Raw genomic sequence first — 18884 nt, 5'->3', positions numbered from 1 at the left:
GCCTGTCTGCAGGCGTGACTGCCTGGCCTTTGCAGGCCTGCCTGGGGCTGGCAGGGCTTTCTGCTGTGTGAATGTGGGTCTGCTGTGGGAGCCACGGTGGGCAGAAGGTGCTCCTGCCCTTCAGGGAGGTAGGCCGGGGGAGCTGTGAGGGGTGAGAAGCTGAGGATGCAGAGCGGGACTCGGACTCAGTGCTGAGGACGCAGAGTGGGGCTCGGACTCGGTTCTGGAGGCCCCTTTGCCTGGGCAACTCCCGGGCTGGAGCTCTCCTGCTCAGGACCCTGAACGCGGGGAAATACGAGTCCCTCTATTGCACGCCCACCTACAGGAACACAGACACGCATCTCAGGCACTTTCACGCACAGCCAGGCCTGTGCGTTTGTGCCTTGCCCACTCTCAAAGAATTGCTATAAGAGCTAAAGTAGCAGTTGTCTGTAAGATTCTTGAAATACAGGACCAGACGGGCACCATCCAGGTGTGGGCCGTTATCAGGCCTCTCCCATATTCCTCACGCGACTGTAAGCTTCCTGACGGCAGAGACCAAATTTGAGGCAGAATTAGTGCTAATGAGTCAGCCTGCCTGAGTTCTAAATCCCTGCTCCACCACTTATTGGGCCAAGTTATTCAACCTCTTTTTCCTTGGTTTACTCCTCTGTACCAAACTCATGGGGTTGTTTGTGGATTCATTAAGCTGATGAATGTGGTGGACACATCACAGTCCCTAATACAGCAGGCTCTTGGTGGGTAAAAGGATGAGTTGACGCCCAGACCTGCTCGGGCCACATTCTACAAAGGCGATTCAGCTTTCTTTTAATGCTTCCTACCTCCTCCTTTTTCTCAAGACCTCTTTCTCTTTGAAGCTCTGTGTTTCTTTTGTTCCCAGAATCCCCCAGAGTTTTCTGCAAGGCCTTGGGCACAGTGGTTTTCAACTAAAGGGCTGGCTGATAAACAGTTGCTTCCGTTCATGCGGGAATCCCTGACTTTATCGAACAATCTGGAACCTTGCTAGGTCCAAGAACCAGCGCCACAGGCATCACTTGGGAGATGCGGAGTCTCCGGCCACCCCAGACCTACAAAGTTAGACTCTGCATTTTCACGAGCTCTAGAATAACGCTTCTTTAATTTTAATGTACCTATGATATTTTCCTGAAGATGTTTAAAATATAGATTTCGGTACTCCTAGAGTTTCTGATTCAGTTGGTCTGAGGTGGTGACTGAGAATGCGTATTTCAGCACTTTGAAAATCCTGCTGTAAGACCGCCAGCCTGCGGAGCCAAAGGGATGAAGCTCTAACAGGGAAATCTGACGCCCTGGGGATGACGAAGATGGCAGACGCTCTCTTAGCCTTTTAAAAGCTCACCAGGCAGTCTTTGCCAGCGGTATCTTCGCACAAAGATGCTTTTGATTATTAATGCCATTACCATGTTTGTTCAAAATTCTATGGCTTAAACGTTCTCTCACTTGTTTGATCTAACTTCGTCCTGCAACAGCCCTGTACGTTGGGCCGGCTGAAACGAGTACCTCACTGCCAAAGCAGAGAGCAGACGCAGAGGAAGCTGTGTGACTTAGAGACCACAGCCAGCTGGCCCCCAAAGGGCAGCTTTGACTTCTTCCCCGTGGTAACCACTTGTGTCTCTGTGTCCGTCTCTACACACACTCACACAGCCGTCACATGGAGCAGGCTAAGTTGCTTTAGTTGTGTCTGACTCTTTGTGACCCTATGGACGGTAGCCTGCCAGGCTCCTCTGTCCAAGGGATTGTCCAGGCAAGAGTACTGGAGTGGGCTGCCACGCCCGCCTCCAGGGGCTCTTCCCAACCCTGGGATAGAACCTGCATCTCTTAAGTCTCCTGCATCTAAGTCCCCTGGCAGCTGGGTTCTTTACGACTAGCGCCACCTGAGAAGCCCAGTCAAACGGGGCGGCTGCTGTAATTTCCACACCCAGCATCTAATTACGGAGCAGGCCACAATTTGACCTCTGCCTTTAGAGTTGGTAGGAGCTGGCAGGAGGAGGAGAAATGACCGCCAACCCTGCCCCAGGCCCCAGCTGACCCAGAACACCTTCTCTCCGCTTCCTCCTACTGGCCACACCTCCTTTCTCTATTCTCAGAAATGAGGGTTCAGTCCTGACTCTAATTTCCTAAAGATTCTCTGTTTGGAAAAGTTTATTAAGCCATATAATTCTTTCCTCAGCTCTGATTTCCTTGTCTTAGTCAGCTTCAACCCCCCTTTCCACCCACCCCCAGCAACGCCAAAACACACACACACGTAGACACGTACGACTCCAGCCAAATGAAAATCACTCTTTCCAGGACAGTTCTGGTTCCTCTCATCTCATCTGCTAGCGATGTGAGCCCTGGACCCCAGCCCCTGGCTCCGGACTCTGCCCGCCTGCCCCTTCGGCCCAGCCGGTGGGAACAGACCCCAGGGGCTGGTATGGGGAGGTGAAGCCTGGTGCTCTGCTCCGGCCCTGATTCCCTCGTGGGACCCTGGGAGAGTCCCTGCTCTTCCCTGGCTCGTTTCCTCCTCTGCAAAACGGGGAGAGCTAGGTTAGATGATCTCTAGGGAGGCTTTAACTTAGAACTTTATGATTCTGTGTAGGAAGCTCACAAAGGAAAAAACGTCAACTCTACTGGCAACCTAAGATCCTTGAGGCGACGTAGAGGACCTGTCAATCCGAGGTTCTGCCAGTTGTGCTGTCTCTGCGTGGAAGCTGATTCCAGGATCCATTTTACAAAGCTCTGACGTGTTCCCACTGCCCCAGGACCCTGTACCCAGAGCCCTCATCTGCCTCACCTGCGGTCCCAGCACAGGGAAGGCTCAGAGCCTCCAATGAACACACATCGCTGAGGCCCAGGGAGGCAGAAGCTTTGCCAGCATTACACAGTGACCATGCTAATCTCCCTTCCTGTGTGGGAAAACGCAGTCAGCTCAGAGGCTAGAAGCAGGGTCCCTGGAGCCCCAAAGATGCACATTTGAGTAGCGGCCCTACCACGTGTAAAGGTATGAGACCCGGGGCAAATTACTCAGCCTCCTGGGGCCTCAGCTGTTTCCTTCCTAAAGTAAAGACGATGACAATCCTCACACGGTGGGTGTGAGATGTTGAGAGGATACTCCACGGAATGCAGTCAGCACGATGCCAGGCAAGAGCTTTGTTGAGTTCATCCCTTGTCGCGTGCCAACTGCAAGCTACACTGATTCTGCCAGGCCCTATGCTCATCACTTCATGTCCAAGGTCTGTGTTATCTCACTTAAGTCTCACAGAAATCCTCTGAAGTGGGAATTGTTTTCAGATGTGAACATGGGGCTTAAGGGAGGAAAGCAGATGTTTTCCTTTCTATTAATGGCCTCTCGGAGCCGCAGGGACATTGGACGTCACTGGGGCCAGCCCCCTACTTAGAAGGCTTCTGCAGCATCCCTGGACGGCGGAACTGATGGGGAACCTGGTCCCCCCTGGAGAGCCTAGTTTATCTTTGAACGGCTCTGGCTCCAAGAAAACGCTTCTTTACAGAGAGCCCCACTCGATTTCTCTGTAACTTCCGCGCATCTGCATGGTGGAAAGAACACTGAGCAGAGTCAGAGGCCTTGGGCTCGTGCCCCAGCCCTCGTGCTGAGCAGCACCGTGACCGGGGCAGCCACGCTTCTGGGCCCGTTTTCCCAGGTGAGAATGAAGGAAGTGCAGGAGGTAAGCTCTAGGTCCTTCCTGGTTTGGACGTTTTAGGATCCTGTAACTCCTGATGGTGTACCTAATAGACCACGTGTCTGATTATGATGACGGAACCAGTGAAAGAGTGGACACCAAGCTCCAAGGAGCAGATCGGCTTCTGCCAACATGTCAGGGTGGGCACCGTGCCAGCTGAGAAGAATCCAGAAGGTTCTTAGAAACGGCGCTCTCATCTTATCCTCCGGTCCTTAAACAAAACCCTGTCCCTCTTTTCCTTCCATCTTTTCCTACCCCCTCCACCTTCTCTGCTTCATTTTTTCCTTTCTTCCTCCTAACTTCCTTTCTTTCTGAGTCAGAGGCATAAAGGGATAATTGAATCTCAAGTCAAAGTTAAAGATCAGGCCACTGGTGACAAGGTACTCACATCACATTAACCTGCAGAATCCATCCGGTTTCAGGACTAGGAAAACCCTAGGATGCCGAGTTGCTTTGTATCTCTGAGAACCTTCCAGATTTGGCTGCTAAATTTCCAGCTCTGAGACAGAGGTTTTCTGTCACGAGGTCGATGCACGGACTTGCCTCTGAAATAGCATGCGAATTTGTGTGCTGTGCGCACACATGCATTTTAAAGAAATTGGTTTTGGCTGTGCCTTGCAGGATGCGTGACCTTAGTTCCCAGTCCAGGGGTCAAACCCATGTCCCCTGCAGTGGAAGGTGAAGCCCCACCCACTGGCCTGCCAGGGAGTCCCAAGTGTGCATCTTCTAGGAAGAGGGGTCTGAAAGGGAGGAACCGCCCTGAGAGCTGTGCCTTGGGGTCCCTTGGACCCGGCCTGGTTCTCAGAGTCTGATGTCACAGAACATCAGCATCAGACCAAATGGATCTTTACCAAAAAAAAAGACTGCTCCTTAATCATGTTTGAGCAGAGGATAAAACAAGTACATAATCCAGATCACGAAAAGTGACCAAATACCCCCCTTTCCCGTCTGACATAAGGCTGGCTGCTCCTTTTTTCCCTCCTAACTGGATAACAACTAGCACCCCCAATAATAGGGTCACCCCTGTTCGCTGACAGCATCCAACCTGGAGCAAAGTCCACTTCCCTGAACCCTCCCCAGCTAGTCCATCACAAGCCCAAATCCTATAACAAGCTCTTTCTGACTGAGCTCTTTCCTTTGACTGAGAAGCTCTGGAAACTCAGCTTTGTTTCATTACCACCAGCTTCAGCGGTTTTCAGCAGTAGCCTAACTGGTCAGTTCTTACCAGTGCCTCATTTTCAGTGCAGCAGTTACCATCATCCTCCTAACAGATAAGACGGACCACGGCATTGCTCTGCTCCAAACCCTGCCCCCTGCATAAGATTAGCAGCACCCCACCCGTGACCAGCATGCTCTTGTCCCTGTGGCCTCTCTGACCTCAGCCCCACCAGCCTCACCTCTGCCTCGTCTGCTCCTGCTACGTCGGCCTCCTTGCTCTCCCCGGAGCACCCCGGGCCGAGCTCCTGCCTCCGGCTCGGGCACGTCCCCTCTGCCTGGAACACTCGTATTCGGATCTCCTCGTGACTCCCTCTTTCCCCTTGCTTGAGCCCCACTGCTCCCTGAGGCCCACCCTGAGCGGACTGTCCTACTAAGACGCAGCCCCTCTCTCCACCACTCCCAGGCTCCTTTGCTCTGCTTTTCCTTTTGTTCACAGCTCTTTTATCGCCTGATATTCAAAGTCAGTCCCCTAATGACTGACCGTTATTCACGATGCACCTCCTCTCACTGGAATCCACAAGGGCAAGGATCTAGGGACCTGGAGCCTAACCTTTGATGACCAGTCAGTACATATTTTTCTGGATGTGGCTGAATAAATTAGCAGCACAAGGGCTGGAAGGTAAAACTGAGCGTGACTTTGGCCTAGATCCCGCCCTGGGAAATCAGGAGTGAGCCTGCCTGCTTTAAGCTTGGCGGGTTGTCAACTCCACGTATTTTCTTAAGACAGGGTTTCCTAAACTTCTAGTGTGTGCATGCCAACCTCGTGATTTTTGCCCTAGGAACAACCTAGACTTTTATTTACTTAAAAACTTTTCCTTAAATAGACTTTTTTGACAAATCCATTTATTTTCAAAGAAAATTTTATATCATGGCTTTGATGTGCTAGCTGTATGCTTTTTTCTAACACATGTTAGAATAAGCATATGGCTGTTTACCACCTAAATCGTCTTGCTTACCCCTAGTGGGAAACTGCCGTACCCTTCTTCCTTTAACCAGAAAGGCCCCTACCTCTCTCTGGACCGTGTGCTCGGTCGTGTCTGACTCTCTGTGACCCCGTGGACTGTAGAGCTTCAGGCTCCTCTGTTTGTGGAATTTCCCAGGCAAGGATACTGGAGTGGGTCGCCATTTCCTTCTCCAAGGGATCCTTCGGACCCAGGGATCAAACTCACATCTCCTGTGTCTCCTGCACGGCAGGTGGATTCGTTACCTGCTGAGCCATTGGGGTATCCTTGCCTGGGAAATCCCACAGACAGAGGAGCCTGCCGGGCTGCAGTCCATGGGGTTGCAAAGAGTCGAACATGACGCAGCAGAAAACAGCAGCAAACCTCTTCCAGCTTCTACTACACTATGCCTCTCTCTACGTTTCCAAAGTCCTCCAGAAAGCCTCTGGAAGCTCCTCCAACTCATATGCTCACTCACTTCTCTGAGCTCCCTTCACATTTACAGGAAGAAACACACACCTGACGTGTGGATGCCGACATGCCGAGCAGTCTTGTCTTCCGTTGTATAACAAGAGATTGTAGCATTTCTTCTTGGGGCTCTAGATAGAAGAGGCATTAAGGTGCTTGACTCCCCGATGCACAGCCCACCCGAAAGATGAAGAGGCTTGTCCCAAACCCCTGCCAGGGTTAGAATCCGCCAGCACCTGTGGAGTCCCTGGAATGTGTTCAGCGTTAAGCCAGGCACAGGACGCAGCAGTAGAGAGAGGACCCAGACTCTGCCCACCTGGAGCTCACAGTGAGGCCAGGAGGCTGCACACCGAACAGCTATGCATGAGCGAGCAAACACGTGCAAGCGCCTCAGAAGGGGAGTCGGAGGAGGCAATGGCCCCCCACTCCAGTGCTCTTGCCTGGAGAACCCCAGGGACGGGGGAGCCTGGTGGGCTGCTGTCTGTGGGGTCCCACAGAGTCAGACACGACTGAGTGACCTCACTTTCACTTTTCACTTTCATGCATTGGAGAAGGCAATGGCACCCCACTCCAGTACTCTTGCCTGGAGAACCCCAGGGACGGGGGAGCCTGATGGACTGCCGTCTATGGGGTCGCACAGAGTCAGATATGACTGAAGTGACTTAGCAGTAGCAGTAGCAGAGGGATACAGGCTTGAGGAGGGGCCCCAGCTGTGAGAAGGGCCACAAAAGCCTCGATAAGGAAGTACGTCTAAGTCCTTAGGAGTTTGCTGAAGAGGGGCTGGTTGGTTTTTCAGTGGAGCCAGGCTCATTCACAAAGGCCTGCTTTGAAGTTTGGAAGTTCAGTTGCATTGTGAGTTAATTAGGCCTCTGTGGCCGACCTACTTGAAACAGTGCTCAAGGAGTAGGCCGAGACGCTGGGGCCCTGGGGAGCGGGGTTACGGCAGAGGTCCTGCCGCCTGGCCTTCAGCGAGAAGGTGACTGGAGGCACCGCAGACCTGCTCTGGGGGCCCCTCACCCCTTGTTGGCAGTGAGTTTGGGCATATTGGACACAAGGGTTGTTTTTGCCAAGGGAGTGCCTTCAATGTGAGTTCTGACATTAACGAAAATAAATCCTTAGTTCCTTGAAGCTGGAAAATCTTAGTTTAACTTACGAGGCACAGTGGAAGGCCTTGTGTAGCTTCACAAGGCTAACTGGTAAGGCGCAGATTTCTCAAAAAAGGGAATGCGTTTCAGTCACTGTTGCCATTTCATCCAGGGTTTGCGTTTCCTTGTGACGTTTCAGTGGGGCTGGTTAAACTATAGCTAAGGAAGAAAGACACTCCACCTGCATCCTGCCTTGCTCTTAGGAAATCAAACCTGACAAGCGATGGGATGGGGCAGTGAGGTGGAAGAGGGAGGTGTTCAGACTGTGAGCAAGCCTTGGGGTTTGGTCTCCCACTCTGCCCCTTACTAGGCTGGGTGAATCGCTTCCTTTTCTGAGCCTCAAACTCCTCATCCTCAAATCCCTTTGGGTCCTCGGCCTCAAAGTCTTCATGGAATGGGGGTAATAATAATTCTCGTACTCCATGAGATTCTGGAGACATTAAATGGGAATAAATATGAGAACTCTTCCATAAGATCTAAAGTGCTGCAGAATATCACTTAGAAATGAGCCTGCTGTTAGAAATCCGCATTGATAAATCCTGAAGGGAGGCTCAGAGACCTGGTTAGAGCAAGAGCAAAGGTGTCTGGATTTCCACTAGGTTTCTTTTCACCAGGTGGCTGCCCTGGGGCCTGCCTTCCAGGAGAGCAAGTTCCAGGGGAAATGAGTAGGCACTGGGAGGGGAGGAGAGGCTCCACAAAGGGGTGCAGAGAGGGCACCAGGAAGGGAGGCGGCAAGGACAAGGCTCCCACCTTCTCAGGTTGCTGAGGGCTTTGAGGGGCGGCCTTCTCCACCTTTCTCAATTTGCCTGTCTTTGTGCGGTTGCAGCTGACCTAGCATAAAATAACACGCTTTTTCGCACATTTTGAAAGCAAAGTCAGGCTTTAATGATCGGTTTTCTGTTCCGTGGTATTTTCTTTCAAGCAAAGGCCATGTTTTTGTAAGATACTACATTTCAATGGGGCTATTCTTTGTCCCCGGCAAGCATGCCTGAGCAGTAGGTTTGAGGAGGGTTCCAATTTATTGCTTCTGGTGTCCAGTAACCTTGGAATGAGCGTCTGTCTCCAGGCCCCCTGAAGGACATGCTGTTTCAGAGAGTTACTGCTCTTAAATTGTTCTCTAATAAAAGCAAATGTCCCCCATTCTAAGCAGAGTGAACTTTCCAAATAAGACCAGCTGTGAATGTTGGAGAAAAAAAAAAAAAAGAACCTTCAACAACAGGAGTCGACAGTGCAAACTGGATGCAGCCGACCTTCAGGCGTTTTCACAGCCGTTTAAGAAGATGTCCTCAGTAAACTCGTCTAGATTAGCTAAAAATCTCTGGCATGATGGACACGTGGAGCCTGTGGGCCAATATTCAATCCAGGTCGAGGAATCTAACGGGTAGACGTACCTGCCAAGGAATAATGCAAACGAATCACTTGTGATGGTGGCCACGGATAGAGAAGAGCTGAATTCAATTGAGCCAAGCTGCTCAGGTGCCCAAGGGTCAGGCTGTTGGCCAAACTCCTCTGAACTGGCCTCTCCCTGGGAAGGTCCACAAACCCTGGAGATCATGAGCTGCTCGGGGCTCCCTTGGTTAAAGGCAGGAACAACATCTGTTTCAATGTCTATTTTTAAAAAAACAGATAGTAAAACATGTATCCAAACACTGTCCTCCTTAGACAGAACAGTCTGAGGACTGAGAAGGCAGGTGCGGTAAAGGGGGAGTCGACGAGTGACCCCAGATTAACTGCCAGACCTGGGCACGCAGTTGATATCCTCAGCGAGACCTCAGCTACCCTGGTGGTTTTGAGGAGTTCTTTGTTTTAAGCTCACATTATTTCATGTATGCTCCTAATGGTTTGTTGGTTAAGAGCAGGGCATGAAAGAAACACGTAGTGGGTTTAAGGATAAATTGCACTAAGTTTTGGATGGAAGATCAGAGACTCCAAAATACTGGTGACTTACTTGATACGGAAATTGTATTTTATCTGCAGGGCCTCTTTACCCATGATTAAGTACTGGTTCCTTTTTTCCAGGTTGGCGTTGGAACAGGTTGTCTTTTTAATGAAGGTGATTTCAGCGTCTCTCTCGGCAGCAGCTTCTCCTGAGAGACACACAGCAAGGTTATCACATGTCAGTTTTCAACTCTTTTGAGCATTCCAGTTCCTCATGGCTATTTGTTATTCAGTGTAAATTTCTATCGACAGGCTAATGGCTATTGGCACTGTCCCTGCGGTTAAGACTTCAGACTCTGGGATCAGGCTCCCCAGGCTAAACCCCCCACTTCCTAGCTGTGTACCTGAACAAATGAGGCTCAGATCCTTCATCCCCAAAATGGGCATCACAGTAAAACCTACCCTGCAGAACTGCTGTGAGGTTAAATGGGTTAAAACATGAAAAGTGTTTGGAACATAGTAAGCACTATTTAAGTGCTTTTCATTAGAACCAGGAATTAACAGAACCTTTCCAGAGTTGAGGGGCTTCCCTGGTGGCTCAGCTGGTAAAGAATCCACCTGCAGTGTGATAGACCTGGGTTCAATCCCTGGCTTGAGAAGATCGCCTAGAGATGGGAACGGCTACCAACTCCAGTATTCTGGCCTGGAGAATCCCATGAACTATTCCATGGGGTCGCAAAAAGTCAGACACGACTGAGCGATTTTCACTTTCTCTGTTACACCCATCTTTAAATACATCTTCAATCCTCCCAGTATTCCATAAACATTCCCTGGTGCTCTTTGTCCTAAGTATGTGTTTTCTCCTTATTCCCATCACACTTGAATGTCCATCGTCATGCCTAACTCCTCTGCTAGGCTGGAAGCTTCTTGAGGCCAGGACAGGACAGGGCACCCATTGCTTTATATTCAGGACTGGTGTCCAGTTATCACACTCTGGCTGAGTTGTTAAACCCTGAAAAACGTCTGAAACTGTTGCTAAATAGCACATAATAGTAACTGCACAAGTGGTAAATGTTAATTAGTAAAACAATGACTGTGTACCCACATTAGTTCAAGCTAACCTTCTTAGGCTCTGCTGGTGACCATTCATACATGACTTCCTGTTGCAGCAACATTCAAACAGCCTGCCCAGCACTGTTTGCCAAGTCAGCCCCTGTTATGGTAAGCAGTGTTTCTGTGGGGGGTCTTATTATTTTTAACAACCTCTTGTTATGGAAAATGTCGAGCATCTTCAGAAGGGAGAATAATTAACCTCAGTTTCAACAATCACTCATCTTTTTTTCATTTATAGCCTCACCTGTATTTTAGGAGAAACACCAGTCACAAGATAATAGCATCATTATCCTTGAACTACGTAGTTGCCCTCGATTCCAAATAGTTTAGTTTTTATTTTGGCTTATTTTTAGCAGCACTTCTTGTGTAAGTGGTAAATGTGTGGTGTTTTGATATTTTATATAAATTAAAAAATCTATATATGTTAAAAATGAAGAGCCAGAATGAAAAGATAACAAACCATGCAAAACTTTCTTAACATTTCCTTTTAAATGTCATAAACCTGAGTCTCCTGAACTGACAGAACAGAGGAGAAATGATAGGGATAAAGAACTACAGCTTGGGAATCATCTGGTTCTGCACAAAGTTCAGAACAGTCTGGAATATCTTTTGATACTAGGCAATAATTGATACAAAATAAGCAACTTGCGTTTTTGGAATAAAAAGCACTTGATTATTTCGGTAAAAATAGGAATGTCTTATTGCTTATGATGTGTATGTTGGTTGCAAAAGTGCTTGAAAATTGGGTTGTGGAAAGATCAAAGTCCTAAGAGTGCTTACCTATTTTGTCAAAATGGCAATCATGTTACAGATAAAGAACACTTGTGATCATCAGTGAGCCACCATCACAACTCAACTTCACACAGTGAAACATTTGAAATAATAGTCAGAAAAAAATGTCAGAGTGTTGATCAAGCAAAGAAAAATTTGGAAAGTATTACTAGAATTTTAAACTCTAGTGTATGGTTAAAAATAAACATTTTCAGATTTGAAATACTTGATAGCATTTCAAAAGGAAAAAAAGAAAAGTGTAAACCCAGTGCCACAACTTAGAGTTACGGTCCCACTTACAGCAAAATTTCATACCTACTGTAACGAGAACACAGCTTTCGAGAAATATACACGAGGTAATAAAAGTTCAATCATTTTCTAGAAAATCAACTATTTAATATGAAACATGTTTTAAATAACTTAAAAATCTGAAGATGGCTTCAGGGGTTTTGTTGAACTCAAAGTACAGGAAGGACAACATATCAAACTGGGAAAAAAGGTGTCAATGAGAAATATTTACAAGAACAACCTTATTGGCACAAATGTAATGTCAGGGAGAAATCTGGGGCTTCAGTAAAAATCCTGAAATTCACAGCTGTCTCAGTTTGGCACCTTCTGAGTCAAGTGTCTCCGGATAATGCAATCAAAGGCACCAGGCAGACAAGAACCACTGTAAATATTGTTCTGATAAATTTGATATTTATTCTACCATATACCTAAGATATACTAGACAGAATAAACAAAGAGTGTGGAGACTTCAAAAATCGCAATAATAAAAACTGGGAAAATACTGGCATTTTGAAAGGCAGCCAATAGCACTAAAACTGCAAAGGTACTTTATAAACCACATCATCTGATGGGTTCACTTTCAGAGACACAGGAGTAAACGTTTCAAGTTTCTTAAAATGTGAATTCTGAAACTTTGTCAAATATGTTTGTAAACCTCTGAGGGTTGAAGGGGAATAGAAATTAAGAAATTTAGGAAAATTAAACATGACATTTCAATAAATTGTTTTTATAATTTAGCTGATAATAGATATATATTAAATACATGGAAATGTTAGGTGATATAATAAAGATGAGGAACATTTGAATGTAATTGCTGCCAGTTTAGCAGAAACTGAGAAAGCGTTCCGTACTTTGCACAATACTGTTGCTATTAGGAGAAATTACTTTGTGAGGCAGACATCACGTAATGACCATCAATTCGATAGAGACATAACTGGAAACATTTGATGTGGATCCTTGTTGTCAAATCAAAGCTCAAACAGAGGCCCCCTACAGCGAGTCAAACAAAATAACACTGACAATTTCTAAATAAACCAACAAAAGCTTATTTGGAATTAAATATGATTTAACGAATCATTGGTTTTTCCATGTCCATCATTTGACAAGCAATTTCATAATATTTGTAGGTTCTCTTACATAGGGAACAAAAGGGAACATATTTTAAGCTGTTGTTTTATGTGCTATTTCCATATGGATTCATTTTATTGTGTTGGTTACTATAGCTCATTTAGCCTATCAAAACTCATGTGGCCTCTGAGCCGAGGCCCTGCACCTCATAGATGCTCCTAACTGGTTTCCCTCTTTCAACTCTTGCTCCCTTCCATTGGAGCCAGAATGATTTCTAAAATCAGAAAACGTTTCTTGCCCACCTGAAACCATTTATTAGCTACCCCTTGAACTTCTAGAATAAAATCCAAATTTCTCACCTTGCCTTAGAAACCCCAGTGCGACCCAGCTCCTTCCCATCTGACTCCTTCCACTCTCGCCTTCAAGAACGGCTAACTCTTACTAGCATTTCCTAAAATATACCATCTGGTACCACTCTGAAGGTATTTCCTTTATTAATTCCATGTCTGTTCCAAATATAGTACTTACACTTTGTAATTGTTTATTTTGTCCATTTCCTTAAAAAAAAAATGTGTCTCCTCGAATAGAATAGAAACTTTATGAAGGCAGGAACTCTGGCTGTGTTACTCAAGTTATATCCTTTGTGTCTATTATAATGCCTGCCACATAGTAAGGACTAAACATCTGTTGAAGGAAAGAACTAATGAATCCTTACCAGCTTTGTAGATATCCAGGAGGGTCGCGGTGTACTTAACAAAAGCATTTTCTTCAGTGACAGCTATGATCTCAACTTTATAAGCTGGTAAAAAAAAAGCACACACAGTAATTTATGCTCATTACCACCAATGCCACGTCCAATAGAAGCCAGAGTCTGTCAAACAAACAAAAAATGAGGTGTGGCAAGCTCTTATGGGCGCCCTGTGGTAAATCTCATTTCTCCCAAGAAGGCTTCCCAGCACTCCCAGCGAGATTTTACTGCCCATGACTCTAAGGAATCACTCTGCCCACTGTTACAGAACAGGCTGACTAGGGTAAGAGCAATATTAAATTTTAAAAAGCACACAAAACAAAAAGACTTAGATGTAAAGTTCAGATTCTGATCTTTCCAGATGAAGCCTCTTCCTTCTCTGCATGCCCACAGAGGGGCCCTGTATCTATCATTCTGACCTGTCGTAGGCGTCTCCGTGCTCCCTCACCTCCTTGCCTCGATGACTTTTATTGGTTTCAATCTTTGGGTTTTGATAGGACCCTGTTTTCCAACTCATCTTTGCTTGGATTGGCAGCTATTTGATATGAGACATTCTCAATCTCGTCTTCCCTTCATTCAGGCATCAATTTTTAACCTACGGTGTGTTTGACTTTGCATCTGAAATGACCAGCTTGAAGAGACCCATCTCTTCTTTGCGACCTGAGAAAAAATCCTCTTGTTCTTGCTTTCTTTGAGGTTAAAGTGAATGACCTAAAATTTTTTGTTCATTTTTGGGATCCCAGCTAGGTAGCAAGACATAGAGCTCAGTGAATGAACTCACCGTGGCAGAACCAAAGGCTGTGTGAATTAGTGGCTTAATGCCCTAAATTTCAGATTCTTAATTATTTATAGTGGCTAAGGGCAATGAACCTACTGTAGGCACAGGCGGAGAGAAGGAACCGTTTAATTTTGTTTCTATTCTGTGATTCCATCATTAACCTGTAGCTCCAAAAAAGCCTGCTAAGCTTTTTCTTGAATGTGGTAAACTAAATCCTGATTGCATGTACTCTCTGTGTTAAAACAGATTTTTTTTTAAAATTTAAGAGTCAAAATTGTTTTATTATGGTGGAAAGAAATAATCTGGATCTAAATTTTAGGGGAAAACAATATAGAATTCTCTTCAAGTCTCAGTATATTTTAAAAGTTGCAGTGGGTCTTGGCTGAGTTAGGCAACTTTTTAGCATTTTTTAAAAACTCAAGATGAACTTGAAGGAAAGAAAGATCATGAGCCACACATCCATTCTCACGGCTGTTATTTCCATTAACAGAATTCAGTGTTACCTCCTGGAAATAATACTGGAGACCAGAATGTGTCCTGGTTCTGTTACTTACTGCCTGCATGACTTTGAGCAAACTGTTGCGTCTCTCAGAGCCTCAGTTTTGTCACTGTTACCTCCAAGGAGGCTCATGGGACACCAATGAGAGACCATATGTGAAAACAATTGGAAAACAGAAAAGGCTCCGTGAACAGCACTGTGCTTATTTATTTATAAAAACCCTCCTGCCAGTCGTCAAGGAAAATGTGAAACAGTGTACTATCTGTTGGTTCTCTTTTTCTTAAAAAAGACAGAAGTAAACCCTGGAAGCCACAGGTGGAAAATAAAGGGTCTAATTCTACGAGGAACTTGAGTCCGCAACTCTGCTTGGGCATTTGATTTAGCGCTGAGATCTGGACAACAAGAAGGAGATGCTCCTTTTGGGATGGAGAGAGTCTCAAATGTGGATTGCAGTTGTGATATATTAAAAATTATTCAGTACTGACACTTTCACTTTGTCTTTGGAGGGAGTTTGGAAAACACTCAGACCCCCAAACCATCTTTGTTTCTGTCTCTGCTCGATCAACCAGAAGAAGGCAGGAGCGAAATCATATACCTCTGCGGCTTTTCAAATGTTCTCTTTGACTATGTTTTAGCACTTTTAATTCAATGGCGTCTGGTGGAATAAAATGTTTTGGCTGTGTGTGCACCTCACTCCCACCATTTTTAATGAAAATCATATTTCTTTGCTGAAGGATAAATAACTTTGCATGTTAATGCTGAAAATTGATGACATTTTCCTTCAAGGGAGCACATGGAACGTTGCAGCTACATAATCACTGTGTGAAGCTGTAGATCTTCCTAACTGATCATGTTTTCATAAAATGTCATGTTTAATGGAACTATATATTAAACGTTCCAACTTACCATATGCAATGTCTGGTTTACATGCTCTTTCCTTTCTAGTAGCTGCAGAGATTGTCAGATCCAATTCCGCCTGCATTTGCCCACAGTCAGCTGGATTTTGTGAAAGACAGCACAAGTCAGGTTAACGTAAGGAACAAACACCTTTGGGAGCAAACACAGTTCTTCCTCATCTGCCCTGAGACAATCCAATACAATCTTACAAATATCAGATTCCTAAGACCTGTCCCCATTTTCTCCTCTTCCATAAAGTGAAACAGTATGCAAAGCAAAAACAAAGCCAACAAAAAAACAAAATCCCGAGCACGGGACTTAGAATGGGTCGTCACTCCACACTCAGCTCTTCAGAAATATATATGCTTCACTGGAGAAAGGAGGACATGTTCCCATGTTGAGTGTAATCAGAAATCTCTTGAAGGAACCAAACTGATGACTGATTTATGCTGTAAGAGGGAGAAATGAGTACCTAAGAAATGTGTAGATTTTGACGGATTTTGAAAAACAAAAGAAAACCAAAATCAACTCAGACCCTCATGGAGTCTGCAGTTGATTATTGAGTTCTGGGGCTTTTTGGCCAATCAGGCTGCCTTGATTGGCAAAAGATTGAATGGAGAGCGTCTCTAACTGGGGAGGACTAGGGGAAGCAGAGAGGAGATGGTGGCTCATTCCAGAGCCGCTGTTCTCTTAAGCAATGGTCCTATTGCACCAAAAAGACCAGGTTAAAGGTAAGAATTTCACATCATGTTATCTTTCCAATATCCAACAACTGCCTGATGGTGTTTCTCTGAACGGTAGGAACTATCGGGTTGTTCTGGAGCTGTCTCAATGTAGCCTTACAGTGCTCGAGGAATGCACTTTCCATCAGATGAGATTACATTTCTACTTCTGAGAAATGGCAGTTTGTCAAACAGCTTCCCCCAGATTAGCCCCAGATTACGAGTGGCTGCTTTAAACAAGTATAGAGCCTGAACACAGTACCTTCGATACACTTGCATGTTGCTCCCTCACAGACTTTCTGAAGCTTGGTGTGGGACGTGCTATAAAACATGGTACACTGTTTATCTGCGCCAATGAAAGTGCAGTTAGAAGAGGTGGCTCGGCGAACGCGCAGTTTACCCATCAGTGAATTCCGCCCATGGCTCCTTGATCACCCACTCCAAACCCTCCTTCCGTAGCTGAGGCCCAGGAAAGTTAAATTAGGAACTGCCTGTCCTAACACAGGCTCCTCTACACTCAAAATATTCTCCCTCTCTGTGCTTGAAATCTTACTCTGCCATACTCATTTCTGAGAATGAAAGTATTTGGTGTTTCAATGAATGAGAAGAAATAAATTATGTTACATGAGAGTCTATTGAAAGAATTACAATTGATAATTGTTTAGGCTAGAGAAGAAAAGCATTGTTGCTTTTTTTTCCCTATTGTTCAGGAGGAGAAAAGAAACACACACATATGGGTGTGTGTGTGTGTGTGTGTGTGTGTGTGTGTAGTTCTTTTTCAAGGAGAGGCTAAGTATCATAATCTATGATTTCAGAAGTAAAACTGGTTTGAATGGGTCTCAGAGTTTTGGTTCACTTTAAGAGTTTTGTTACAAGTAGAACGGGCCAAAGTGGAGTCGTCTGCCTTGTGAACCAAAGTGGAGAGTTATCAGAAGTGGCTGAGTGACCAAACGCAGAGGTCATTCATCCAGCGCTTATTGATGCATGCTATGACCCTGGGTTAGATGCTCGGGACAGAGGGTGAGAATGTTCTGGGGGTGGCACAAAGACATGCAAACACATAATCACGGTGCAGCGTGACGAGCGCTGAGATAGAGCTCTCTGCAAAGTGTGCTGAGAATGTAGACGGAGGGGAAGCTGACTCTGTGAAGACTGAACTAACAGGAGGGTACACGGCCTTCTCTAGAAAGCAGAGACGCAGTGGGAACAGAAAACACCAAAGGTAAACTTGAGGCGGAGACCGTGAGTGGGAGCAGTCGAGTCCGGTTCGCCTACTCTAAACATGAAGAGCCTGAGGGCCGGAGCGGCCAAGTGGCTCGCTCATCCACTGGTTGTCTGTCCCAGTGGGGACGTTTGTGAAGAGTGAGCCCTGAGAGAGGAAATGTATACAATCTGCAGGCCTCAAGCGCCTTTCTTCAGATTCCATAATAAATACAGAGCAGTCTTCGGAAGAAATGTGAGAGTAGAGCTGATTACCTGGTCTGTGGTATTCATACACTGTGAACGTGGCAGGGCTCAGAAACCCAACTTCAAAAAGTTCAATTATCCGGAATCGAACACAGAGGAACTCGTTGGAAGGAATCTGTTTGACAAATTCAAAGATTAAGAAAATCATGAGAGACAAAAGACTTAAAATATTTTAGGCAGCAGCTGATAAATAGTAATGATAAATGAAAAATGGTGAGCGGTGGAACTTACCGAGTTCAGTTGCAGAATAACATGCCCATCTTTGATTTCGTAATCAGTTAATAACTGATCCACCTGTTCCACAAGCTAAGGGAACAAAGAGAAAAGCTCAAATTTAACTTTGCAACCTTTCTGTTTAAGTGCATTCACCCAGTGATGGAATGTGAGGTCATGGGGATGTAATCTGCTATTTAAAGACAGTGAAGAACAGCTCCTCCCCCTGAAATGGTCTGAGCATGTCATCACATGAACTCATGTTATTCTGTCCATGCAAGCATAATACTTGCCCCTGTTTTACCTTGAAAAATAAAAACTTTGGTAGCTTATCAGTTTGAAAAGAACATTCTGGGAGAGTCTCAGAAAGTGACATAGAATGAATGGAAAGAGCTTTGTAAACTAATGCAGTAAATAAAAGCAAGTATCCATAACAATATTTAGGAGAAGACATTTACAGCCTTTAAGTCTTCTGGGTTCGCATTGACTCCCGTAGGCAGAGAGATATCCATCACTGCATGGGAGGACCCAGACGACGACTCTTCACTGCTGAACTTGTAGCTGAAATAAGGGAGAAATGAGGACATGAAACAAGTCAATGGATGAGATTCTTGAAGGAAAGGCCCTATTCCTTGGTAGGCTTTAACTTTCTAATTTGAGTCTCCAAGTATTTGCTTCTTTATGATATATGTGTTATAATCTCTGAAGTTTAAAGAGACCTCTTTGTCATCTATCCCAACCCTTTCCTCACTTGATCAGTAACCTCGGTGGACTGCCCGTTCTGGAGTTGGAGGCAATCATAAAGGCTATTCAGTGCAATCTCTTAATTAGCTAGTTGAGGAGACTGCGGGCGAGAGTAAGGTACTTGTTCAAGGTCGCAGGACTAGTTCACCTCAGGGCTACATAAGTCTATTGATTCTCATCCGAATTCTTTCTCTAGCAGAGCATATTCGAAGAAAAAAATTAACTGTATAT

The 18884-nt window shown here is 45.6% G+C and overlaps 1 protein-coding gene across 2 annotated transcripts in view; it reads right to left on the bottom strand.

Annotated features, from left to right (window-relative positions):
* Window positions 1-8328: 8328 nt before the first annotated feature.
* C5 (complement C5) overlaps window positions 8329-18884 on the bottom strand; it is a 91850-nt gene continuing 81294 nt past the window's right edge. For both annotated transcript variants that reach the window (XM_069575264.1, XM_069575263.1), the window contains 8 exons: window positions 18368-18470; window positions 17928-18002; window positions 17706-17811; window positions 16492-16575; window positions 15517-15606; window positions 13301-13384; window positions 9416-9554; window positions 8329-8858 (listed from right to left, as the gene is read on the bottom strand). In XM_069575264.1, the coding sequence (XP_069431365.1) occupies window positions 8720-8858; window positions 9416-9554; window positions 13301-13384; window positions 15517-15606; window positions 16492-16575; window positions 17706-17811; window positions 17928-18002; window positions 18368-18470 (820 nt within the window). In that variant the 3' untranslated portion in view covers window positions 8329-8719. The remainder of the gene's footprint in view (window positions 8859-9415; window positions 9555-13300; window positions 13385-15516; window positions 15607-16491; window positions 16576-17705; window positions 17812-17927; window positions 18003-18367; window positions 18471-18884) is intronic.

This window comes from Ovis canadensis, chromosome 2, assembly GCF_042477335.2.
Source record: "Ovis canadensis isolate MfBH-ARS-UI-01 breed Bighorn chromosome 2, ARS-UI_OviCan_v2, whole genome shotgun sequence".
Lineage (NCBI taxonomy): Eukaryota > Metazoa > Chordata > Mammalia > Artiodactyla > Bovidae > Ovis > Ovis canadensis.
The sequence above is the reverse complement of the archived record's forward strand: the minus strand, read 5'-3'. Positions and strand labels throughout refer to the sequence as shown.